Here is a 27,937-nt window from a genome sequence, read left to right as displayed (position 1 = left end):
CCCCGGGTTACGTCATGGACGCCGCGCCTTCCGCGGTGACGTCAGGGGCCCGACGTCTGCCCCACCCCGGACCCCGGACCCCGGCAGTGACAGGAACGGACAGCCCCGGTTGTTCTCCGTAGAGACCTTCCCTCGCCGTCGTTCAACATGTAAGCGCGGGGCGCGGGGGTGGGAGGTAGTAGGCGGCTCGGGTCCCTTTCTCTCTTCTTTTGTGTCTGTTCCTCTGGCGGCTTCGCTCTCTTCCATGAAGGTTGCCCCGGGCCTGTGGCCCCCAAGGGCCCCGGTTGCCAGGAGGTGGCGCGGCCCCGCTGCAGGCGAGGTGTAACCGGGACTTGGCTAGGCCTGGTTTTCGCATCCTTTGCCGGGGACCCTGCCCTTGCTGAGCTCCCCCCCCCCCGACTTTGCCCCCGCCTGGGGGCTTTTCGCCTACGTCTGGGTCTTGGTGCTGTGCAAAGGGGGCGCTTTCCGGGCTGCCTTAATTCGTATCTCTGAAGCTGTGAACCGGTTTCATTCTTTGCCTCTTTTTTTTTTTTTTCTTTCAAGGAAAGAGACCTGATAATGTGCATTACTCATTTTACAAGTTTCATGTGGGGGTGTGCCCCGATATTTAATGTAAGCGCAGGCCCTGGCAGCCTAAACATGAAGAAAGCGCAGACTGCTTGGTCGTTTTCCAAACTTAACGACTTTAGTCTGTGGCCCACTGCAGTTTAGTCAATTTTCAAAGTTTGTTTTTTGACTGACAGTATAATAATTCGCCCATAGGGCTAATGGAATCTGCGATTGGCTGGAAGTGTAATCTAATAACACCTTGACCCCTTTTAGAGAAAATATTAATTTCATTTTTCACAATTAGTTGTTATTTCTGTTGGTACCATTTTTGACACTGCTGGATGTACACAGTACTATACAATGGATGATTAATCAGGTACCAGAGGTAAAGGGAAATAAATATCTGCCCAAGGAATGTTGCTGGGAGAAACAGGAGCATTATAAAAATGAGTATTATTTGAACACAGATTCTCAGCTCATTAATAGGCTAAGCACTAGGCCAAGTTAGGTTTACTTTCTCCTATCTTGTATTATTTTGGTTGAAGAAAATATAACAGATTGGTCCTTGGCAATATTTTATGTAGCCCCTTTCCCAGGAATGGAAGTATAAAGCATGTAAAGTTCTGTCTAAAATGAGTGTAGCCATTTCTAATGTTAATGTAGTTTGGCTAAGTATAGATTTTTGGTCAAAGTAGGAAGGTATATTGGCATATCTCTTTCTGTTGACAGCTAGTGGTGACCTATATATATGATTTGGCTATTGTTGATATTATACAATCTTTTTTTTTTTTTTCAAATCATATTGTTTTTCCATTACTTCCTCTAAGAACCAAGATGAAGGTGCATGTTGTAGTGTTTGTTTTCAGCTAACTTGTTTAAAAATGGCACCGATAATTTCGTTGCTGTAGTTCAAATTGCTCTTGATTCCGCTATGTTTAGCATTCATTTTGGAAATTCTCTCATGGTATTTTGGAGAGTGTACTGTACAGTCTTTTATTGAGTCAAAAAAGTATTATAAATACCAAGTATGGAAACTGCCATGAAAAGGTATATTTGGTCTTGGTTAGGATGTAATCTAAATATTTTAAATAAGCAATGTATTAGGCTTGTATAGCAGGAAAAAAATATTTTGATAGGCCAGTGACACCCCTCCCTGACTGATTTAAGACTGTGAGAACATGATTTGAGTTAGTTTAACAATTGGACAATGTGACCAGAAAATAAACACAGGGCAATTGGGTAACATTATCCCACTTGCACAGACACTGCAAAAATAGAACTATAAGGTGGTGAACATAGGGTCTTGTCTTGCAGTCACTTTTTTGAAATATGTGCACTGAACCTATTAATACAGAAAACCCACATATCCTGTGCAGGGATGCTGGCTTTTCTTTCTCCTTTTGTTGCTCTGCGTTGCCAGCAACTTAAGAACTGCGCCATGCTTTCACTGCAAGGGGTTATGATGAGAGGCTGATGGCAGAAGTATATTATAGACAAGTTGTTTCTCACCCTGTTTTCCATTGTGACACACTTGAAGGACAACACTCACACATGTGACACACTGCTCATTACAATCCATGGTGGAAATTTAAAAAAAGATTAAGTATTACTTTCCTTGTTAAGAATGACTTAAGGGAAAGATAAGAGTACTCTCTCTGAAAAGAAATTACATATATAGTAAATACCAAACAGTACTAACTGCCAACACTCAAACAGTAACAACCCTACCTAAGAGAGACAACACTGCACATATTACACCAGGTCCTAAAACATCATTACACCTCCTATTAGGAAAACAGATTAAACCAGGCTGCTTTAGATCCCTATACAAAAACTACACAGATACAGAGAAGGGCAACCAAAATGATAGAGGATGGAACAGCTCCCGTCAGAGGAAAGGCTGAAGAGGTTAGGTTTGTTCAGCTTGGAGAAGAGATGGCTGAGGGGGGATATGATAGAGGTCTTTAAGATCATGAGAGGTCTTGAACAAGTAGATGTGAATCGGTTATTTACACTTTCGAATAATAGAAGGACTAGGGGGCATTCCATGAAGTTAGCAAGTAGCACATTTAAGACTAATCAGAGAAAATTCTTTTTTACTCAACGCACAATAAAGCTCTGGAATTTGTTGCCAGAGGATGTGGTTAGTGCAGTTAGTGTAGCTGAGTTCAAAAAAGGTTTAGATAAGCTCTTGGAGGAGAAGTCCATTAACTGCTATTAATCAAGTTTACTTAGGGAATAGCCACTGCTATTAATTGCATCAGTAGCATGGGATCTTCTAAGTGTTTGGGTAACTGCCAGGTTCTTGTGGCCTGGTTTGGCCTCTGTTGGAAACAGGATGCTGGGCTTGATGGACCCTTGGTCTGACCCAGCATGGCAAGTTCTTATGTTCATGCCAGCAGAATACCTCATTTTTGTCACACGTGCAGACCCTCCCCTAACAAAGAATAAAGAGAACATAAAGTATAAATAAAAACTTGCTGCCAAAAACTGAACTGGAAACTGCAAGAAGCCGGAGACTCAGTATGCAGTGCATCAATGGAAAAACAGAAACATCAATAGTTGCTATAAAACACATCAAGAAATATAAAATCAATAGTAGTAAAACCATACTAATAAAAAGAAGAAAGTATTTTAAAACAGCTGATGAATAGAACATCCAATAATTAAAACCTTGTATAAAAACTTTTCAGACACCAATTAAATATTTCAAAACAGCAGATTAAAAAAACCAATAATCAAAAATAAGGATAAAAAAATTGTTCTGCTTTCCTTACCTGGGAAAGTTTGATTTCCAGGTGCCCTGAGATTGTTGTGAAGTAGCAGAAGGAGAGACTCTGTCACACACACTCTTACATATGTTCTTTCTCTCTCACACACACAGGTTCTCAATTATACACAGGCTCTCAATGACATACTTATACAATGCTGTCTCCCACACACTTAAACACATGCTTGTTACCTCTTTTTCTCACACATACAGGCTGTCAGTCACTCTTGCGTGCACACTTTCTCACTTACACACACAGGATCTCAGTCATATACACACACATGCTCCCTTGCAATCTCTCACACTCCTCTCACCACCCCTGCACCAAAGAACAAGTGGTGGCAGCAGCAGCCTCCACGGCCTCAAGATATTCCCCCCCCCCCCTCCTCAGGTTGCTGATGCTGCTTCCAGTTGTGACGATGGCATGGTTTCTTCTTTTCCCTGCGTCCATGGGCACACTGCTCAGCACTTCCTCTTCCAGGCCATGGGGACAGGAAGTAGGAGAGGCCATTGCCTCTAGTGCCGTTGCTCCAGACGGTTTCCATCGGTAGTTTTTCCATGTTCCGCCTGGGCTATCAGTATTTCAAACCCAGGCACAGGAAGTGTGTGACTCGGAGTGGAAGAGAGGGAGAAATGAGCAGCCAAGCTAGCGGGAGAGTAGGAAGTGTGGCGACATACCTGCGTGTGCTTGGCGTCGCACTGCTATAGACACTTGGCGGACGTGATGGGGTGAAAAATGGTAAAGGCAAGCAGGAAGCCAGGTGACGAGCAGAGAGGCTTCTTAAAGGTGGAAACATTGGGGTGGAAGACAAAGATAATTTTAGGTCTGTGGTATTGTGAAGAAAAACTGACAGACACAATGGGTCTTAGTCCTTAGCTGCTTTCATTTTGGATCTATATTGCTATGCATTGACTAGGTATGTGTATTATTTATCTTTCTTTTCCTGTTTTACTGCTGTTTTATTCATATTTTAATTTGGCTCTATGTTGCCCGTTTGTTTTTTTTTATGTGCTTTTGCTATTATTTGTTTTTAATTATTAGATATGTAATTTTGGAACCCACTTTGGAGCATGTGAAATATAAACTTCTAAAGTAAATACCAGTAGTATCAGTTGTCTAAGAGCACGATTAATTCTTTCTGGGCTGCATGGGCTAGGAGTCTTACACTTTTAAATTACCACTAGCTTGGAGAGCCTGAGTGATACAGCTTCACAGAGTAGCCTGAAGCTACTTATTTATTCTTGGATTTTATATATCTCCTTTCCCAGAGGCTGGAGCCGAGTAAGTAATATAAAACAAATGACTGGATTAGAACTGCAGTAACACACACTTTAATCCAGTGTGTGAGACAAACTTTAACATTTTAAAGCATGGCTTTCCTAGGGACTTCCAGAGAGGGGTGGAAATTCCCTTAGAAAACTTAAAGGTGAATTTTAAAAGCCCAGCATGCGCGTTAATTAGGGGTTGCGCGAATAATACGAGCTCGCACGTGCCGACCGTATTTTAAAAAGTGCCCGGATAAGCAAGTAAATGCTGTTCTGCCTGCATCTCAGAATGTTTTCAACAGGGGCGGGGTGTGGGCCTGTGGGGGCCTGGTCAGGAGATGCGCGTGTGAATGGCTTACATGGCACACGCCAAGGTCCCTGCCACGTAACTTTACTTCTGCTGTGGATGGCGTGTGAGTTGGAAAAAGATCGATCCATTTCAGCAGGGGGTTTAAAGGTTCTGTGGTAATAGGGAAGGGAGTACAACCCCAGGGGGGGGGGGCGGTTTGGAGGACCTAGCTGTTAACTGGGTAAACTGGTAATGATGTTGGCGCCTGCCCCTTATAAAATCCCCGATTTACGTGGTAGAAGTGGTATTTGTGCACCCGCTGAAAAGTTGGCGCACGTTGTGTGCAGGCAGACTGGTTTGTTTTTTTTAACATACACGCGTATTCGTGCACAAGATATAAAATGGCTGCGTCCCTGGGCACGAGCTGACACATGCCTGTCAGTGTGCGCCTGTGCACCAGTTTAAAAGTTACCTTCTTAAGTACCACTCAATGTTTATAGGGGCTAAGGAAAACTTTCTCCTTTTTGTTTTTTTTTTCTCACCCCTTTTTTTTTTTTTTTTTTTTTTAATTACTGTTGTGCTTATCTTGTCTTCCTTTTTTTTGTGTGTGTGTTTTGTAGGCTTAGGTTTTTATGTTGCTGCTTTCCTTTTATTTTTCTTTTGCTTTTCTGAATTTTAGATAAGCCAGGGCCTAAATTTTAAGTGCTCAGTGTCTGGGAATTTTCCAGCCTGCTTACAGAGTTTCAAAAATATCTTGAAAGTACTGCTTTGTAATGGTTACAGGATGAGTATTCCATGTCTTGTGAAATGCTGCAGAGTACACTGGGAGTGCGGTGTCATGGTGGGCGAGCAGAGCAGGCAGTCACAAGCTTTTCTGTTGGATGAATTTTGTCTTTGAGACGCCATGGGGCTATTAAATACAATAGCTTGTTAATGTCTCATGTATCAGTATTTCTTACCATTTTTTGGATTTATTTGTTTGGTTTTTGGTACTTTATTATTTTTTTTAATAAGGAAAGGCTTAATCCTCTCAGTTTGGTCAGGATCTAAGCCATGTCCAGTAGGGTTGGATGGCTGGCCGCTGCTCGTAACTCACACCTTACATTTGATCTTTGTTAAAAAGAGCTGGAGAAGCAATCGATAATTTTGGATGGTTTAAGAAAATTCACTGTGCAACAGAAAACAGTTTAGCTTTGTTTGTTTTGTCTTTTTTTATTAGTTTTTGTTTGTTTTGTTTTACATTATTTGGAAGCACAGGTTGTTCAGATGCAGGGATGAAAATGGCCTTTCGACAGGATTGTAAGACAAGACTGAAATGGAATCTTCGGTGAAACCCAGTATTCAGAATTCAGCAAAGGGTTTTCCGCGTGCCTTCTTGCGCAGCATTCCTGGCATTCTGTTATCATTTAGTGTTGCATTGAAAGCTGGAGTCCAGCTCTCCTGGCCACAGCACATCTCCTGTGTAGAAAAAAGGATAAGAGAGCTTTTTCTGTTGCCGAAGCCGGCCAGTACTCTTTGCCCTTCTACCTGGGAGATGCATTCTGCCTGGGGTGACAAAATATTTAGAAAACATGGTCACTAGGCAACAATCTTAAGGATTAGGAGAATGATTTTTCTTATAACTTTTTTTATTTTGCACATTATCTACTTTTTTGGGGGGGAGGGGTGTGGAAGATTGCCTTTATTTTGCTCTTTTTTTTTTTTGCCATTTTTTTCTACTGTGATTCTTTACTCTCCTTCGATTTGTTTTTTTTATGTATATATTTATTTATTTACTTACAGCAATTTCTTACCTGCCCTATTACCAGGCGTCTGTTCCATGCAGCTTACAATTTCGCATACACAATATAGAAAAAGAAAAAAAGAGACATAATAATAATAATAATACACCCCTGCACTCCCCCATAGGTATCCCAGAGCAGATGAGCCTTCACCTGCTTCCGAAAAATCTTATATTCCACTAAGAAGGGGCAGCCCAGAAGAAAGCTCTGTTCCTGGTCACCTGCAACCTAACTTTGGTGCCTCCTTTGACTGCTAATAAAGAAGCCCCCTCAGAGTGCTACACTTTTGGGGATTTTGCTGTGGATTACTACCTGCATGCATGTTTTGGGTAGTGCAAGTGTTGTCAACCCTCTTGGCTTATTCGCGTGTTACACAGTGCTTCCAACATCAGTGAAGTTGCATGGCCTCTAGGCTAGAGTATATATAGAAATGAAAATTCCCTCCTAATGTTTGTGACTAGCTTCCTGTAGTCAGTGTAGAAAGGAACAAAGCTGCTTGCAGACACTGTTACTGATGTCGAGTCTCTGTACCTCCCCCTGCCCCCACAACTGGTATGGAATTAAACACATGAAGCTATCTTCTGTTCACCTTGGTATCCTGAGAACCAGATGTGTCTGAGATCACAAGGAGCAACGATGGACTTCTGCTGATCTGGTCTTCAGCTTTACCCATACTTCTGTTTGCCAGGGATCTCATGTACTTATCCCATTCTTTATCTTTAATAAAAATCAGTCCTACAATCAGTGTATCATATGCAAACAGGAAAAAAATATTTATCCTCTTTCGTTTATAGTATCCCAAAATCACCTCTCTCGCAATTCAAGTGTGGCCTTCAGGAACAGTCCACATTTAGTTTTCAGAAGCTCTCCAAACCCAAAATATGTCAAACCTATTTTTAATTTTTGCATTAATTTCTTCATATGTTGCTGTGCCATGGTAGTTTTCATTTCATTCATGTCCTTGTGTCTTGTTTTCTTTATTTGTTAAAATCTGTGTTGCTACCAATACAATTCAACTTAATTTACCTCCTCAGGATCCATTTCTGCTCCTAGCGAGATTTTCTGGGGATTTGGAACCCTATTATCTCTGCCAAAATCTCTGTATTGGGCATTGCCATCCCATGTAAAAACATGAGCCTCTTTGATAGCAATCCCTCCAATGCAACAGAATCATTTCTGTACATTTTACTAAGCCCTTCTGTTGAGGTTCCTTCATGAAAGGCCAGTTTATCCCATATGGTCTTATTCCAGCAATCTTTCTTCAAATATGCCCTTTACCCCCTCTCCACATAAAGGTGAACTTTAAAAGCCCTACACGTGCCAAAGCCAGGGGGATATGCACGTGTCTTGCGCTGGCACGTTCTTCGCAGATTTTAAGAGGCACCCGCATACGCGCATATCTCCTGGTATGTGTACAAATCGAAAAGTTAAAAAGGGGGGGCATGGTGTGGGCATGGTCTGGGCAGAGCATGGGCGGGGCAGAGGCATTCTGGTAAAGTCACTTGAAATTGCGCATAATTTGTGCGCACAAGCACACACCGGGGTCCCCTAGCTCGTAACTTTACTTCTGCTATGGATTTATTTATTTATTTATTTATTTCACATTTTTCTATACCGAGCTTCAAGGTTGAATACCATATCAGATCGGTTTACATCGAACGAGGGATAGAAACTTGTAACAAAAAACGGAACAATAAGTTATAATCAGAAAGAGAGCAAGAAAGTTGTACAAGTTTTAAAATTAAAAAAAAAAGTCAGGACTAGGCAGCGGGATTTGAAGGGTTGGGGCTAATAGAGTAAAAAAAGGAGGAACGTTAATGAGGGGGGTTTAGGAAGTTTGGGAACCTTTACTTAGGTAAACTGGTAACTTCGTGTGCATTTCAAATAAAATCCCCCCCACTTCCATGGTAGAGCCGGCATTTGCGTGCACAAGCGCGCGTCCATACAAAATTGCTCGTGCAGCCGATTTTATATCGCAAGCGCATGTGCTATAAAATGGCCACGTCCGTTTGCGTGAGCCACCATGCGTGCATGCATGTTTAAAAGTTGCCATCTCTATATTTCCAAAAGTCATTTTAGGTGCAGACCAAATTCCATTTGCAGATCCATGAATGAACTGAGAATATTCTGTGTAACAACTCTAGAGCCCAGCCTTTCTTAATTTGCCTCCACTTTTCCATGTATCATTTCTGTAGTGGTTGGGGTACTTTGCTGTCGTCCTCCATTACTACTAATAGTTGCTCAAATGGGAAGGCCAAGATCCCTGTAGCGGCAAGCATTTCTTTCACTGGGGTTTTAACAGGCAACGTGTGCATTTGAGAAAAATGGTCAGATATTGTGTGCGGTGGCCGGGTGGGGGTATATTTTATATTATCATAGATCACTCCACACAATCTGGTGAAGCAAAGGGTAGTTTGCTGATTTATTATCCATCTATTTAACTTAGATTTAGTAAAGTAATATCAACATTGAATGCAGTATCACAATAAGCTATACATAAATCAATACAGGTAAATAGGAAATAGACAAATAGAGAATATTACTCAAAGGACAATAAAGAACACCTCACTTGTATGTCCTCCTCTATATAAGCCAGTGTTCATAGAAACCTGGAAGAGAACAACTCTCTCTGTTCCTTTCAGCTCATCCAACAAAAATAAGTAAATGCTATACCTTATATCCCTCTGCAAGTTAGGTGCTTCAATTTGCACCTTACCCAGGAGGCACTCACTACTAGTCTTTTGATCTCCCATTTGGCAAAAGACACCAAATGTTTTAACTCATTATCAGCTCATTGGTATCGGTACTAGTCCTTGGCATTTCATTTATTTATTTGCTTTTCTATACCGACATTCATTGGGGTATATCACATCGGTTTACATTTTAATGTATAGAAATAGTAAGACTAAAGTGTCTTATTACATTGTAACGGAGGCAGTTTAACAATTAAAGTAATTACATTTTAACGGGGTGGAACATTGTAAGAAATTAACTCAATAGCTCAAGAAAACATTTTACAAAACAGTTAATATATTTACATTATGAGGTAGGCATCTCAGGAGATATTACTTTGCGAAAATGAGTACGTTGGAACATGGTGAGTTTAATGCGGTACGCGGGCATGCAATAAGGCTAGGTAGGAATGATCTTCCCAGGGACAATGTTATTTTGACACACTATCTGCTCATTGGTGGCAGGAAGTCTCAGGAATGAAGTGAACAAATGGTTATAGTGTCAAGCCTTTATACAATCCCTGTTATCAACTTATATGCAATACATTGATCCATGCTCATCAATCATTAGTTTGTTCTGATCCATAGCTGGCTATTCGCGGTACAAAGTCTTTCAGGGATCTAAAATTATCTTCCCGCAGATATACAGTTTTGACTTGCTAAAGAATGCTAGTCGTTGCCTTGGTGAGTTGATTGTGTGTTGGTTGTATTCTGACGTGTGAAAGAACCGGGATAGGGCATGCCCTTAGGCAATAAAAAAAGATTATATTAGATAATCAGACTCCCTCTGAATGCCCTTTAGGTTACCCCATTTTCATATTACTAATAAATCATTGGATGTGCTTTCATAAAGCTTCAAAACGTTTGCTTTGTCAGTTAAAAGCATTTTAGGAGTGGCAAAGATAGTTGCAGGCAACAGGAAGGAGGTGAATGATAAGAAAACAGTCACAAGACTACATAACACACAGCATTAAAATCTCTACACAAAACCTAAGCAGTTATAGAGAAGTTTAGAAACCTTTACAAACTATGCATTGTTAAGAACATAAGACTTGCCATACTGGGTCAGACCAAAGGTCCATCAAGCCCAGTATCCTTTTTCCAAATTTGGCCAGTCCAGGTCACAAGTACTTGGAAGGATCCCAGGGGGTAGATAGATTCCATGCTGCTTATCCCAGGGATAAGCAGTGGATTTCCCCAAGTCCACCTTATAAATTGTTTATGGACTTTTCTTCCAAAATTTTGTCCAAATTGTTTTTAAACGCAGCTACTCTAATAGCTTTCACCACATCCTCTGGCAACAAATTTCAGAGCTTAATTACGCCTTTAGTAAAAACACATTTTCTCTTATTAGTTTTAAATGTATTACCTAATAACTTCATTGTGTATCCCCTAGTCTTTGAACTCTTTGAAAGAGTAAACAACCAATTAATATTTACTTGTTCCACCCCACTCATTTAAAGACCTCAGTCATATCTCCCCTCAGCCGTCTCTTCTCCAACCTGAAGTGTGCTAACCTCTTTAGCCCTACCTCATAGGGGAATCCTTCCATCCCCTTTATCAGTTTGGTCACTCTCTTCTCTGTACCTTTTCTTATTCTGCTATATTTCTTTCTTTTTTTTTTTTTTTAGAGATGTGACCAGAACTGCACACAGTATTCAAGATGAGGTCACATCATGGACGAATACAGAGGCATTATGATATTCTGTTTCTGTCTCCATTTCTAAAGCTGTACCTTGTGCAAGTTTTACAGCACAAGGTTTTGAAGTTTTAAAATCAAATTAATGAATATGATTCAATAATAACCAATTGAAAGATTTTCAAAAGCATCCCTGCGTATTGGAATCACACAGTGATTATGTGGGACTGATGCAGTTACCTTCTAGGTAATTCCTTTTGCTTTTTTTTCCTTTTTTGTCAGATTAAAGATTTAAGCAGTCAGTTTGGGGTCTGGAAATGTTACAAAGGGAGAGCTCTGGTTTCTAAGTTGTTAGTAATCAGTCTCATCATGCCCCATTCATTTCATATGAAAAGCCTCATTTGTTTCATTTTGCTCATTTTCAGTTCGATCTTGATATCGTTTGGGCTTCTACAAGCTCAGTCCGGCAGAGATATCGTGCTGCAATGGTTCATAGAGCTTTACAAGCCAGGGCTGGAATTTTAAATCCGATCCTGTGTTAAACTGGGAGCCATTGAAACTCTGCTATCAAGGGACTCCACAGATTGCCCTGGCTACTGCATTTTGAACTGCCTGCAGCTTGTGTGATTCTTTTTTTAGACGTCCTTTCAGCAGAGCATTGTAGTAGTCACTTTGGATGATTACAATAGTGTGTATTGCAATTTGAAAATGGGATAAAGAGAGAAGTGGGCGAATCTAACAGAATAAACATGGTTAAGAGGAAACCAACTTATGTTTTGTTTTTTTTTAATGTAATTTCAGTAATGGAAATTTATTCTCCATTAAGAAATTGCCATACTGGGTCAGACCAACAGGTGCTTCAAGCCCAGCATCCTGTTTCTAAAGGTGGCCAATCCAGGCTACAAGTACCTGGAAAGTACCTAAACATTAAATAGATCCCATGCTACTGATGTCAGTAACAGCAGTGGCTATTCCCTAAGTCAACTTGATTAATAGCAGTTAATGGACTTCTCCTCCAAGAACGTATCCGAACCTTTTTTTAAACCCAGCTACACTAACTGCACTAACCACATCCTCTGGCACCAATTCCAGAGCGTAATTGTGCATTGAGCGGCACCTCTACCTGATGCTTCAACCTACCAGATGAACTTGTGTTCTCTCTGACGGTGGATCCCTAAAGGCTAGAGGATGGAAAGGAGGAAAAGAGTGCATGGGGGCAACTTGCTGGTTGTGGTGGTTACTCCTCTTAACCAATGAGTCTTCATACTGTTGATGCAACTCCAGCATTGCTCTCTGCTTTAACAGGGGGGGGGGGGGAAAGGGGAATTGGACTCGGACAGCAACCAACAAGGGCCCTGATCTTTGCGGTTTGGGAAACTAAGTATGGGGGTGACTTGTATGCTGTGGCAGTTGCTACTGTCATGGGGGACACCTGTATGGCGTTGCTAATGCTACCATAAGCTTGCTGGGCAGACTGGATGGTCCTTTTCTGCCGTCATTTCTATGTCCCTAACAGGTCGATCCAGTAAAGTTCAGTTGAAGATTTCTCGTCTGTAACGAGCTCACTGCGCACAATTCGGACGCGTAAGGCAAACCAGCGATACAGTCTCCAATTTTGCGCATCCGTAGTGCTTCTTAAAACAGACGCGTAACCCTTCCCGCACCCGGCATGTAAATGAATGAATTAGCTGTATAATGAAGGAATTAGCTATTCCCCTCCGATACCGTAAGGCGCGCTCAGGTTCTCTCATTAGTAACGCACTGTTTTGCCGCGGCCGTAACGTGTTAGTTTACCGCCTTCCCCTAGTAGGAGTTAGGACTGTGAGTCTAGTAATAAATCCATCGACACCGCTTAAGATACTCAAAAACAATAAAACACAATTTAAAAAAAAAAGCGATACAGAGATGATCGAGAAAATGTAATGATGTGGGACACATGAAACCTGTCAGAAGAAAAAATAAAAAATTTTAAATACCTGTCGGAGGGCCGCGTGGGTCCAGGCGGCGGGAGCCGGGTGGTCGCGTGTTAAGTCTAGGCCGCGGGCGGGTGGGCGCCTGTTCCGGGCGGCGGCGGCGGGGGGACACGCGTTAGTTCGAGACGGCCGGCGGGCGGTCGCGTGTTAAATCTAGGCCGGGTCCGCACAGGCGCGCATTCACTGCCGGTGGGGGCTGCCTCTCCCGGCAGCCCCCACCGGCAGTGAATGAATGAATGCGCGCCTGTGCGACCCCTGCGATTGGGCGCTCAAGGCGTGACGTCACGGCATGTGACTGCCTTGAGCGCCGAATCGCAGGGGTCGCACAGGCGCGCATTCATTCACTGCCGGTGGGGGCTGCCGGGAGAGGCAGCTCCCACCGGCAGTGAATGAATTCATTCATCCAGGCGGAGGAGCCGGCTGCTTTCGCCACCGGCTCCTCCGCCTGGATGAATGAATTCATTCACTGCCGGGAGAGGCAGCCCCCACCGGCAGTGAATGCGCGCCTGTGCGGACCCGGCCTAGATTTAACACGCGACCACCCGCCGGCCGTCTCGAACTAACGCGTGTCCCCCCGCTGCCGCTGCCGCCGCCCGGAACAGGCGCCCACCCGCCCGCGGCTTAGATTTAACACGCGACCACCGGCCCCCCGGATCCCGCCGGCCGCCTGGACCCACGCGGCCCTCCGACAGGTATTTAAAAATTTTGATTTTTACACTTCCTGGTACCTGTCATTTCAAATGTCATTTGAAATGACAGGTACCAGCGCACCCTGGTTACTGTATAGGCGCTGTATTAAGCGCCTATACAGTAAAATGGGTTACGCGGCCATAACCCTTCCCTACCTCTTTAAAGCCGCGGCATGCATTTGCATGCGATTAGAGGAGAGTATCGGGGAGTTAGTGAAGAGAACTGTGCGTGCGGGGAGGAAGGGTGCGCCTGACACTACCGCACTGTTTCTACCGCGGCCTTACTGGATCGACCTGTGTTAGTAGGACCAGCAGGCGTTTAGAGATATCTGCATCCAGAGCAAAGCCTCGATGCTTTAATTCTGTTCAAGGTGCACAGTGCTGCGGTTAGTGCCGTACACCTCCTAGGAAGCATTTCAGCAGATCTAAGAGTTGTGTGGACTGGGATGAAATGTCGATTTAAAACAATCATGCGGCATGTTGGTATTGTATTTGGCCACTAGATGTCGTGCTGCATCCAGTTTTGTACAATATCACGAAACCAGTCACTTCAGGCTACTATACAAAGTCCAGTTTTCCTCTCCAGTGACGCAGGTGGAGCAGCTGCACATGAACGGTGTGCGTGTGTTTTGGTGCTCGTGAGAGTAGGTCGATTGAATTGGCACATTCGGTACTGCTACCCTCACTTAACACACATTCTCAATAAAAGTTATGGTGTAGCGTTGTTGTTTCCCTTTTGCTATCATAACACTGCATTTTAGGGCAGTGCATACAGAAAAGTTGTCAGCATCCCAGCTTGGGTGAGAAGTAAACAGCAGTGTGAACATAGTTGGTTTTCTTTTATGTGCTATGGCAGGTATCCTCCAAACTCTGTCCTTGAGGCCACAACCTATTCGGGTTTTCAGAATGTTGATAATGACTATGCATGAGGCCTTTTGCGTACAATGAAGGCAGGTGCCTGCAGATCTCGTGCTTGGTTGCAGCCCTTGAGGACTGAATATGGGGAACTCCTGTACTGGTGTGACTGTCTTGTGTAGGGGCTGGCAGAGATTGAAACTTGATGCTTTGGACATAAATTGTATCACAGGTCAAAAGCGTTGCTGATTCTTTTGAGAAATAAATAAGTTGATGCTTCCCAAACTTTTTTTTTTTTTTATATCCAGTATGACCCCATTTTAAGTGGTTGAAAAATTCACACCACCCCAGACAATGACCAGAACAAAATAATTGACTTTCCCTTCTCTTCGCCCCCACCATTCAGCCAATGTGGAAAGGAGGCAGTAACAGTCAACATAGAGTATGCGAATTAGTGAGCGCTTGCAAGCTCTGGCCCTCTGCCCTGGTTTCCGCTCTAAGAGGAAGCCCATGCAGGAAGAGGAGGAGGGCAGGGCCTGTGAGTGCACACAGGTCAGATTGGAGGGAGGGAGGAGTAGCCCTGTATCTTGTGATTTCATCTGGGGTTATGACTCTAGGTACTCCTGGGGGAATTCTGCGCAAAAAAATTTAAAATTCTGCAAACTTTATATTGGTCAAAATAACACAATTTACATGACAATCTTTAAGTAATCCAAATAAATTATTACTGAAGTACCACATACAATCAGACATATTTTTCACCACCCTACGTGCAGTGGAAATCTTTTTCTCTCATTAGTTTGACCTCATACATAGGCATCATACATTGCTAGTTAGCATATAAGAAAATGCCAAAATTTAATCATAGGTCCAGTAATGAAACATTTTTTTTCCTTCAGTGCTATAATGTGACAATTCGTTATTGCATCAGCTTTTTTTAAATTTTTACTTAGCTTAATAGCTTGCTAGCGTGAAGAAACTACCTCTATGCAGATGACATCCAAATCCTTCTCCCGATTTCAGAATCCCTTCAAAACACCATCACATACTGGAACGAATGCCTACAGCCGATTAAAAACATTCTCTCAAACCTCAACCTAATATTGAATGACAATAAAACCGAAATGCTCATTGTCTCCCAGGATCCCCTTACAATCTCATCTAACCTCTCTCCTCCTAACTCAAATAGCAAGTTCTCACCCGACGTCAGAGACCTTGGAGCCTGGCTAGACAACCATCTAAACCTAAAAAAGTTCGTAAACACTACCACTAAGGACTGCTTTTACAAACTGCAAGTTCTTAAAAAACTTAAACCCCTCCTCTACTTCTCGGACTTCAGGCTCGTACTGCAATCCATCATACTATCAAAACTCGACTGTTGCAACTCCCTTCTGCTAGGTCTACCCTTCAACACCATCAAACCATTACAGATGGTACAGAATTCCGCTGCTAGAATCCTCACAAGTTCTAACAAAAAAGACCATATCACCCCAATCCTTCGTAACTTACATTGGCTTCCCATCAAACATAGGATACTCTATAAGATACTCACAATAGTACACAAAGCAATATACAATCTGGCTCCTATCATGCTAAGCACTCAACTTCAACCGCATTCATCTTCTAGACCAATTAGAAGCGCATACAAAGGAACACTGCATGTCCCACAAGTAGAATCAGCATTGAGCAAACGAGCATTATCTTCAGCTGGACCCCACCAGTGGAACGCTCTCCCCCCAGATCTAAGACTAGAACCCAGTCATCAAGAGTTCAAAAAAAGACTGAAGACCTGGCTTTTCCAACAAGCCTTCCCAGATTCTCAATGATACTTAGACAGGAGGACTTCCTAAATACTAGGTATCCCTAAATTATCGACACCTCACCAATTCCTACTATCAGGACTCCACAACTGCTCAATCAATTTTTGAATCCATAAGTTCACTATATTATTCTTATTGTATCTATATGGTAGATTTGACAGGTCATCTCTACTACGTTAAATAGTTAAATTGTATATACATATTATATTATATTTATTATTACCATGTTAAATAGACATCCGGTTTTATTGTTCCTTATGTTTTACAGTTCTATGTAAAGCCCCCATCCGCTGTTGGGCAGTTCATCGTTTTATGTAAACCGGAGTGATTTGTCATTCCCACAAGAACTTCGGTATATAAAAATTAAAAATAAATAAATAAGAAACGCTGTGCTGCCAGAATGTGTTAGGCTCATCTTATCTGCCCAAGGGGCACACTGCACTGTATCGGCCTGTTAGATAGATCACGGGAGGTAGAAGTTGGGAGGGGAGAGAATCCCCTGAAAGTTTCCTGTCAAGTCCTCTAGAGAGAGCGCTACATCAGACCTTTCTCCCCTGCCACACCATGTACTAGTGCTCTTTGTGAAAGAGCTGAGCAGGCAGCCGTCTCACCTGGAGGAGTAAATAGTTTTGTGTTCCGGTCCCAGAATATTTTCCAGTTGCTGCAACATGAATTTCAGCACACTCACCAAGCCACTGTGTCCCCGAGGTGTGCTTTTACAAATGGTATTACTCACTCTCGCTTCCATGTTATTGGGGACCTTAGTATTTGCCAGTGCAGGGTTAGAGAGGGCCTACCATAAGGATGAAAAAAAGGATTGCTGTTCTGTGTTCACTTTATTTTTCGTTAACCTCTTGCTCAGCTGGCCCCAAAACCTGGAAAGCAAACCATCCGTATGTATAAATAAAACCGGGAAGACCGTCTTCCGACAGTCCTAACCTAATTATCCCCAACAGATTTAGCAACGCTGGCTGTACATTTTGTAATGTTCATCGCCCTGCTGCTTTCTTAGCGAATGTTTGAGTGTTGCCCTGCAGCCAGTTTTAATTAGGGTTGTAAGCAGAATGATTGCGGTTGTCAGCATTGCCAGGCAATGTGTACTGTACTGTACTTTGCAGGCAGGGCACACAAACATTGAGTAATCCAGGCAGGTACAGTACAGAACAGGAGCTTGCAGCCACTAGGTCCTTATTGTGACACAATGGGCATAAAGGAGATGAGACAGTCTGAACCTTAGGAGACTTTCAGAAACGCTGCAGGAAAAAAACACAATGTAAGTGGTTGAGATGCGTCGGAAATTGCTGCACATTGGCCTCCGAGCCCAGAACAAGACAGCGTGTTCCAGAGGGGGTATATCCTGTTCATGAAAAGCCAGTCCTCTAAATCTCTGCTTCCTTGGCTTTACAGAGAGTGTAAGAGGAAGCCCAGGCAGCCCTCGGGAAAAGACCAGCTAAAATAGGAGTCCTGTCCCGCCCAGCGACCTGGCCATGATTTGTGAGGGAGGGGGGAATAGGTACTGAGCTAGTATTGTTGGGATTTTGTTTTTTCTGGCTCTTTCCTTCTCTCCCTGCATCAGCCGTAGAGTTTTCACTGCCCCCTTTCTCTGCAACAAACAGAGCGATTGCTGCCAGAAGTGGGGAAATAAAATGTGGGTCCTGACTCCCCGTTCATATCTTGCTGTAAACTGGAGTGGTGGCACAGACGTTTTATCTAAAACCGTTTGCACCGGGGTTAATGAATGACAGGTTCTTAGAAAAGCCAGGAGCAGATTTAAACAGAAAATAGGGCAGCCTCGGCGAGGGTGCATTGGTGGGTCAGAACTATAGAGATGACGGCTGAAAAACATGGAACCACTGCTGCTTTATATTGCTATCTCTTCTACAAAATTACATAAAACAAGTCTACCTAAGAACTGGGCAATCCTTAAACAGAATGGGTGCCGGGAAAATGGAGGTATCTAATCCCTCTTCAAAGCGCAGAGCATAATTCAGGGTGCAGGCTGCGTGTGTCGCAGTCCTGATGGAAGGAGGGGGCATCCCACCAGCCACTAGTGCCATAAAGGACTCCTGGTCTGTAGAAAACAGCCTTGACTCTTACCAAGTAAGGGTTTCTCTAGAGGCGCCTGATCTGGGGAAGGATATGGAAGCCCCCCCTCAAGTTACTAGTGGCCAAGGCTCTGTGACTCGCTGAGAAAAAAAAGACATGAAGCCGGACAAGAGAATACGGAGCGACTCTTGTAAGAAGCTGCGCGGCCTCTCTCTGTCCTTGCTCGAATGCTAGGGAAATCTAGACTGCGCCCTTTCTGTGCTGCCTGCTGCGACACGTCCCCCGCTAGGACCCGAATCAGGACCCCCAGCTCGTTGCACGCTGCTCGCTGAATTGTCATTGGACAGTTATTTATTTGATTGTTCGTGTGGCATGTTTGGTTCTGAGTCGACCGTAAGCTTTTATAAGGCAAACTCCCAATCTGTTCCCAGCGAACACGTGACCTGGAGGTTCGAGTGATACGACTGTTAATTGCTGGCTCCTTTTGCTCTACTTCTGCAGAAGCTCCGTTGTATTGGGGCTTTGAAGAAAAAAAAAAAGTTTCCCACTTCCTGCTCTTCTTATCTAGACTTTTTAAAGAGGCAGAGGTAGGGACAGATTTAGGGTTTTGATGCCCTAGGCACTGTTAATGTTGATGCTCCTTGCCCCCCACAAGGGGGCAGTAGAGCAGAAGGTATAAGGCAGGCAGGGGTGTGTTGCCTCTTGTCTGTCTGCTTCAGGCTTACCTCATCCCCTTCTGTCCCTAAATAAGGAGGAGAGGTTAAGGGGGGGGGGGGATTAGGAGGCAGAGTGGCTTTTCTTTGCTCCCTGCTCTCTTCTGCGGCCTCGCCCTTCCTATTCCATGTAGAGAGCAGGAGGGGTTGGAATAGGGAATCTGTCTCTTCCAGCCTCACACCTCCCCTTCAGTTCTCTGCACCAGGAGGGGCTGCAGCAGGAAGCAGAAAGCTGGTCTCTGATGAGAGAGATTCAGTATAGCTGGGAGACAGATAATCATACCTGGGCCTCATGCCCCTCCCCCCCCCCCCCCCCCCTATTTTTGCCACCCTAGGTACGGGACTAGTGTGCCCATTGGGGAAATCCAGGCCTGGGCAGACGCCTGACTTTACCGCAGCTTCCTCTTAAATCCTGCTTAAAAATCCACCTGCTTGTGATTCTTCACCAGCCTTGCCTTGTTCATTTTTCACAGGAAGCCTCTCGTTTGTTTTGCCTGTGTGCGTAGTTTGTATGCCCTAGATCAGTGATGGCGAACTCCAGTCCTGGAGTGTCACAAACAGGCCAGGATTTCAGGATATCCACACTGAATACGCATGAGAGAGATCTGTATAGGGTGGAGGCAGTGCAGGAAGATCTTTCCCCCCTGCATATTCATTGTAGATAATCCCGAAAACATGGCCCTGTTTGTGGCACTCTTGGACTGGCGTTTCGCCACCACTGCACTAGATTGCAAGCTCCATGAAGCAGGGACTCGCGTGCACTAGCACAGCACTGGTAGTGCTGTACAAATGATGAATAATAGTAGTAACAATGCCTAAGGATATCTAGCTGTAATAGCTTTATTTTCATATATGGAACTGGCAACTTTTTCTCACTTTCAGGTCAGCGCCTGGTCCTGGCAGCGCTCCTGCTGCCCCTGGTAGCACTCGGCGCCTGCAACAGACACAAGCCCAAGTGGATGAGGTAAGAGCTCTCCAAAAAATCAGAACAGATTCCCCGCTCGCTTGTAAGTAACCGGCTTCCCATCGTTTCTCAGGCTTTTCACTGGGGATGGGGAGGGAGCAGAGGGGGGGGGGGGGAGAATCTCCACCACTGCTGGCAGGGCTGGGACGGGGACAGCATCCAGAAGTTTTCACCCCCGAGAGGTTTGTTTTGCGAGCTGCGTGCAGAATATTTGTCAGACCACGCCAGCAATAAAACACTTCACCAGGAATCGGCACTGTTGTGTAAAGATCTCCACAGTGAGATTCCTCAGTGTTCCTTCGGTGAGGTTTTTCGTCGTCTCTATGGCTGAGAAACATGACCTGTCAGGGTGCAGGATCCCGTGTGTATACTGGCAGGATTGGGTAGCGTAGTTTTGTTTTGCACTAAACACTGCATTGCTCTTTTTTTTTTTTTTTTTTAAAGGGGAATAAATTCTATTGAAATAGGCTTGCTTTGCCCCTCAAACTGATTTTTACACATCACATCTTGCTTTGTATTGATTTTGAAAAGCACCTCAATATGAAATAAGGTACAAGATATCAACTTGCAATTCCTGCGCATTTTGCAAATACTCAGCTCATACTGAGCCAGAGACCAGATGCTAAAATCCAGCATACATCTGTCTTCATTGACGACGACACATTTTCTTTATGCTCCAATATAAAAAATCTCAGTGTCCTGATAGATCCGCGTCTCTTTCCACCTCCATGTGAAGACTGTTATTAAATCTGTGTGGTCAAAAGCATCCACTGGACAAATCTGACTTTCACACTGCTTTCGGCCTTTGGTGGACTTATTGCAATTCTGGTTATATTGGTCGCCTGGCCGTGCCACTGAAGCCGTTAGTTATTGCTTAATTCAGCAGCACAATTACTATCAGGAACCAAGCAGAGAGACTACATCACACCAATTCTTATTGACCTTCACTGGCTGCCCATCAGCCAATGAGTTTTGTAGAAGATTGGCATTAACATTTAAGCTGATCTCCACTTCAGATTCACCGTGGCACAGCGCTCTTCTACGTGGCTATTGTCCCTCATGACAGCTAAGATTCTCCCAGATATTCCATCCATCCAGCACCACGAGAGACTCTGCTTTCTCCGTTGCAGCTCCAGCGTTCTGGAACTCCTTACCTGAGGTTTAGGCTGGCAGACGGCTTAAAAACTTTTTAAAACCTTGTTGAAAACATTTCTCTTCAGACAGGCCTACTTCTGATGGGGTTTTTTTGGGTTTTTTTCAGCAGCTTCGGGTTTTATGCAATAATTTCTGTAAATTCATGTGTGTTTCCATTTGTTTTATTAATATATTTTATGAAAGTTTGTAACTGTACATTGCATAAGCGATTAACAAATTTTAATAAAGATGAAGCTATTGAAATAGAACTTGCTTTGCCCCTTGAGCTAATTTTGATCCGTAGCATCTTGTTTTGTTTTGCTGCAGGGGAGTTAGAGAACATTAAAATTGTGCATTCTTGCATTGCTTAACTTTTGTGTTTAACTGTGTCGCCCCCCTCACATAGGTGGTGGATATCATGAGAGTTAACGTGGACAAGGTCCTGGAGAGAGATCAGAAGCTCTCGGACCTGGATGACCGCGCCGATGCGCTGCAGGCCGGGGCCTCCCAATTTGAGACTAGCGCCGCAAAGCTGAAAAGGAAGTTTTGGTGGAAGAATTGCAAGGTATGACATTCTCCACCCTCCCCTCTTTTATTTTCTCATGGGGCGGTAATGTGTGGTTAAGTGGCACCTGGACAGCATGTGGGAAAAGGAAAAAGATTTTCTACCTCTTGCGTTTCCTGCAGTGAGTTACGTGGGTTTGTTTTACAGATTTATTTTGAGAGGGGGGGGGGGAAACATGAAACTGAAAATATTTTGGTTGAGGGGAGCCTGCTGGGCATAGTGACAGCTCCAGGGGTCTGAAACTTCTTTGCGGCTTTTCACTTCGGTGACCTGTCTCCGTATTTGCCTAAAGTGGGGAAGAAACGTGAAAGCCGTCGGTGTTAATTGTGCCACATCGCGCAAACGAATGAGCGCGCGAGCCTAGAATAACGGGAGTTTTTCAGCAAGCCCCAAAGATGCACGACTTCTAGCCTCCATTTTTTTTTTTTTTTCAAAGTATTTGAAATTTAAACTCTTACCTTTCTGCAGATGTGGGCAATATTGATAGCCGTGGTCGTCGTCATTATCATCATCATTATTAGTGAGTATTCCGCTACCCCTCTGTTTCCCGGTGGTTGCATAGAAATCTCACGCGTTTTTGAAAGCTGAAATGTTGTCACGGTGTTCTCCGGAAGGGGGGAGGGCGATGATTTTGGCTGTAGCGTGTGTGACGAGCTGCAGACTGACCAGGAGAGGAAGGGGCTTTTCACTGTCTCCGTTCCTGGTCAGTTTCCAAGCGGCTGGTGAGGAAGAGGACAGGGCAGTGGGATTCCACTCGATTTGCTCCTTTCTCCAGACCCGCTTGTACATATTGACCCTTGAATTTGGATTTTATGTCACCCCCAAGTAGTCTTTGGGGGAAAACCAGCCGTGCTGCTAAATGGCATAAGGAGAAGATGAGGAAGAGCAGAAGCCTAATGACAGCATGAGAGGTCCGCCATCTTACTGGCAAATGCCGGCGTTTGGATTGTAGATGTTCGCCTTTTCAAACCCGAGCTCAGGGTGACTTACAGTTCAGCTATAGTGGGTAACAGCAGATCCCAACCCTGGTTCTGACTCAGCCAGGTGCCCAAAGGAGCTGGAGGAGAGCTGCTGGGTTTAAATAACTGCCCCACTGTTCTCAGCACTGTATTTTTCTTTTACTCCTGTATGATGCCCAGGGACTTGAAAAGACCAAACACACCAAGCTGCATCCTGTGGACATCAGTGGTAGTAACACAGGAGAGCAATTTATTTATTTTTATCCTTTTTGTGGTGTGCCTAATAAAAATTCAGTCTTTTAACAAAAGCATGGGGGCAGGGGGTGGTCGAACACAACTGTGGTAAGATGCGCACAATTTCAAATATTTGGTGGGGTTGATAGTGTCCTCCTTTTGCAAAGCCTGTTCATTCCTTCTCTTTGCTTGGCTTGTGTCTGTTCTTCTGCCTTTTACATAAAGGGATCCTGATCAGGGCTGGAAACTTTGAAATTTGAAAAGATATGAGCATAAGCCTGTTTGGTTTGCCGCTTCATATAGTATGCCTTCCATCGGCGTGGGAATTTTGGCCATTTGTTTGTACCTGTTTAGTGAGACTTTGGTAAGTCTATGGTGTCCCAGGCAGCAGCTTGGCTTTCCATAGAACTGCACCCCAATTATCAGCTATTTTTGGAGGAACATTCTTAATACAGAGGCCCTTTTTTTTTTTTTTTTTTTTTAAAAGCCTGGTCTTTTCAAACCTGTCCCGGTGACCCCACAGCAGCCAGGTTTTCAGGGGATCTACAATAAATGCACACGAGACAGAGCTGCATATACTTGGGTCTCCAATGCCTGCAAACTCATATCATACGTATTGTAGATATCTGAAAACCCAGCTGGGGACACACACACAGTTTAGGAAGCCCTGTTTTAAGCCCATCCCTATAAGCAGTCACTTGATTACCGAGCAGGGGAGGGAGAGTGAGAGAATGGAGCTGTGGGATAATATCGGACCTGACCAATCTCATTCTGTCAGCTGAGAGGGAGGATGAAGTGAGCACAGCTAGAAACTCAGAACTTGCTGTTAAAGGCCGAGTTGCGTGTTGGCTACCGAAACGCACAGAAAAAGTCACAAATGCTGTAGCGGCAGCGGGATCCCCCCCCCCCCAATCCCACGACGCCCAGAAATGGATAGAAAGAAGACAGGAGAAAAAAACCAACTGAGCGGAGGTCTGACTTGCCTGCATCTGCTTGTCCTGCAGTCATGACAGCCAAACCTGCATGCAGCATTGGCATTAAATAGTGAGACGCACTGTGCCTCCTTACATATGGCCTAGCTTACATCACGCACAAGGTGCAAAGCAACCAGGAGGAAATGAGACGGCCTATTCTGACAAACCTCCATCTTTAACGCAGACTCTTTATTGTTGAAAGTAATTTAATTAAATGTTCTTTCAAAAGCAACTCGCTTTTTTTTTTTTTTTTTGTTCTTCACACGATTGTGTATTTTTTTTTTTTTTAATTCTAGTATGGAGTTTCTCGTGAACGTCGGAGGGACGACCCAGAGCCCTGCTGGAGCTCCAAGCCAGTTAGAAGCTTCGGTTCAGTCTCACTGCTTCACTCCTGCTGTATTCAAGAGCTTGTGTTTCTGTTTATCTAGAAGGATGATATTTTCCTTAATTTGATGTGTCTGCTTTCTTGGAAAATTAATTTTGTAAGGGGGGGAAAAAAAATATTTGTAAGCACAACCGACAACTAATTTTGCACGGTGTCTTAAATTGACTTTTGTGTTAGGGGTGAAGAGGAGGGTTTCTTGTGTTGCAGTCTCCTGGTCTAGCAGTAATGTAGGTGTGTATGGGTTCATTTTTTTTTTTTTTTATAAGTAGATATTTTTGGATCCTAGGTGATGAGTTTTGCAAGTTAATTTGGTGACTGGTAATATTTGCCTTACATAAAGAAAAAAATGTAATTACCTCCTGAAGGTTGGACCTGCCAAGATCGGCATGCACTGCCTGGATTCATACTGATCTGTTAGCAAGAATGTTGCACGCTGTGTTAAGCACTGGTGAAAAATTATTGGTGGAAAATATTGCTGCTCGCCCGATCACAAAGAACAAACTGGCTTAATTATTGTTGCCTTAATGCTAGTGTGGAGCCATTTGGGATGTTACTGGGATCCATTAAAAGACTCCATGAGTAATTATAGACTTGGAAAACACAGATATATGGAATAAGAAAGGTGGAGGATCCTAAACTCCAGCCATTGTGCACCACCAACGGGTCTGGTTTCTAGGACACTGAAGATATGCCAAATAATCTGGTTTACAGGCCAGATAGATCCTAAATATTCAGTGTGGATACCCTGCAACACATCTCTTGGTGGCTTTATGAGGACACAAATTGGGGACAACATGGCCTACATGCACTTGTGATGGGACCTGTGCATATTTTGTTTGCCATCTGTAGCATAGGATGGTAAACCTGAGACCATCAAGCTTAGACTGCCCTTCCAGCTCATGCTTTTAGGAAGATGAACTTGTGCCCAAGCTATTTCCAAGTGTGACACTGAGTATTTCAACGTAACTGTAAACAAAGTGCAATTTAAAAGGCATAGAATAGCAATTTTTATAGAACCCAAAGAAATAACCTCTTTACAGGGTTAGGCTTTTTTTTTTCTCATTATTATAGGCGAGGTCTTTGAAAGTGTGTGTGTTTTTTTTGAAATGCTACCCTGCACCTTGGCAGGGTGGTGTTTATGAGAGATCTGCTGATGTAGCTTCTCTCTTCCGTTTTAATCTCTCTGTAACTAATTTTTGTTCAACTCCAGGGCAGTTGCGTGACCATGGAGCAGGTCAGTTTTTCAGGATAGCCACTGGAAAGCTGAAACTCTGTGGTCTGAGCACAGATGATGAGTGCACTTCCATCCGGATGCTGCGGCCCTCCTTGGGGGATGGGGGAGACCTTTGGGCAGGCAGGCGTCTCTGGTTGAACGAACCAATGGACTAACCCGTGCCTTCGTAAAAGATGCGGACTGCAAAGCTTTAACAGCTTCTTTGCCTTAATAGACTGTCCCTTTATAAGAAGTGCCTAAGGGGGGATGTCATCTTCCACCTAAAACCAAACTCTCTTTTGTAGCTAGAGAAAGTTTTCATAAATTCCCCGTCGCCCCCCCCCAAATATGTAATACTTACTACTTAGCACTAATCTAATGTTACAAAAATGCTGCAGGCTTTTGTATGTTTCTCTTTACTAGAAAGCAGTTTTGATAAGATGTGCCATTTCAAACAATTCTTAAAATATTTATCAAATATTTTGCCAAAACAATGTATTTTAACATGGTATATTTTTCCAGTGTTTATAAACAAATGAGATGCACTTTTTATAAAACTATTAATGTGCCAAATATTACTCTCCACCTTTTCCCTGTACCTGGTCTTGTTCTTCCTTGCTGGTACCCCTGGGCTTCGGTTTATAGCATCTAAGGCAGGGCTTCCCAGACTTGTTTTCCGGACTCTACAGCCAGCAGGGTTTTCAGGATGTCCACAGTGAATATGCAGGAGATACATTTGTATATACTGAGTCTCCTTGATCTGCATATCCATTGTGGACATCCTGAAAACCTGACTGGCTGTGGGGTCCCCCCGGACAAGTTTGGGAAGCCCTGATCTAAGGTATACATCCTCTTTAGCTGCAGAATTGGCCCAGGAATTCTTACTGTGCTGTGGGTGTTCATTTGACTCCCAACGGAGTGGACTCTGCACACATTCCTCATCTATTCTCCCCTATTTAAGGGGATGTGTGTGCAAGCATACATCTCTTCTTCCTCTCCCTGCAGAGTGGTCTGTGCCCAGACACACACTCTCACACACACACACTCTCACACACACACACTCTCACACACACACACTCTCACACACACACACTCTCACACTCACTCATCTACACAAAATGGCATGTACAGGCCCAGACCACGCACGCCCACCTGTCCTTTGCGCGCTCACGTGCACGTGGGGAGCTCTGTGCATATATATACACACCCATTCTCCTCTTAGTGGAGTATGGAGTGCCTGTCTCTCTTCTCTGTACTCGCCGAGTCGCAGAGCCTCATGGATTTATTTTGTATTATAAAACATGTGGATGTGTAGAATTACATTTGATGGACTATGATAAGTAGTGTTTTGCCTGCTTTGATTGGGAAATGCAGGAGAATGTTGCCTTAGCGTTTTGTGCTCCAGCTTTTTGAAAAGTAAGAGAAACGTGTTTTACTATTCAAACTTCTCAATGGTTTCTAATCTTTACTACTAAAGAATAGCTGTTTACTGAACACTGTAGCTGAGCACGAACAGCCTTGCAAACAGAGGCTTGTATTGTAACATTTAATAAATGGTTTATGGAATTGATGCCACCTGACCTCTGTAGTGTTGCTTTTTATATTCTTGTTAGGATCTTGTCTCCTGTGAAGAAGCATGATTTTCCATTTTAAAAAAATCAAAAAATGCAGAATTAAACGGTCTTGCTCAATGACTACGTTAGTGTTTTGAGTCCGGTATTTTCCTTCTGCTCCCTGGGGGCTTCTTGCTCCATAGGGTCTGGATCTTTTTTTTTTTCCTTAGTCATTGCAGCAGTTGTTGTAATGAACCAGGCGCCCCCGAGCATAGCCATTGACTGCTGCCATCGCAAGATGATGTAGACTCTCCCCTCCCAAGGGATGGCAAGTGCTGCCTCCGCAGCATCTGCTGCTGCCCCAGAGTGGAAGACCTTACCCAGAATCAAACCCAGGTCCCCTGAATGGCACTGCCACTGGGCTAGCCCTGTTTACAATGTTCTCCAGTTTTCATGTAGCCCACAAACTGATTGCATGACCCAGTTGCAGTGTGACTTGTGGCGTTTTTGGGGGGTTTTTTCTGTGCAGGTCGTGCAGCTTTTCTGTGACAGAAAAAGTTGAAATATATTTTTTCCTTTTTAAGTTTGAGCATCCTATATAAGAGGAAGGTGATTTACTCTCCCCCCCGTTCCCCCTTGCTTGCCGCAAGGAGACCGCATCCAGAAATTAACCCATGTAGCCCAATCTGCTGCTGCAGTAGGATACAGCTAAAGCACTTAAACCACAGCTTATGCATTGTCCGTGTCGCTTTCACTATGTCTCAGATCACTGCTGTAACCCTCCCTACAAGCTAACACTCTCTGGTACCTGAAAAACCATCGGTGCGTATAACA

General features: G+C 43.8%; 1 protein-coding gene across 1 annotated transcript; it reads left to right on the top strand.

The window, feature by feature from the left end:
• Positions 1-27,245, top strand: VAMP3 (vesicle associated membrane protein 3). The gene is made up of 5 exons (XM_029578592.1): positions 1-149; positions 20,005-20,086; positions 21,627-21,785; positions 22,254-22,305; positions 24,249-27,245. Coding segments are annotated over exons 1-5 (312 nt in total). The 5' UTR covers positions 1-147; the 3' UTR covers positions 24,266-27,245.
• The last annotated feature ends 692 nt before the right edge of the window (positions 27,246-27,937 follow it).

This window comes from Rhinatrema bivittatum, chromosome 15 (genome assembly GCF_901001135.1).
Source record: "Rhinatrema bivittatum chromosome 15, aRhiBiv1.1, whole genome shotgun sequence".
NCBI lineage: Eukaryota > Metazoa > Chordata > Amphibia > Gymnophiona > Rhinatrematidae > Rhinatrema > Rhinatrema bivittatum.
This window is presented reverse-complemented; position numbering and strand designations above follow the sequence as displayed.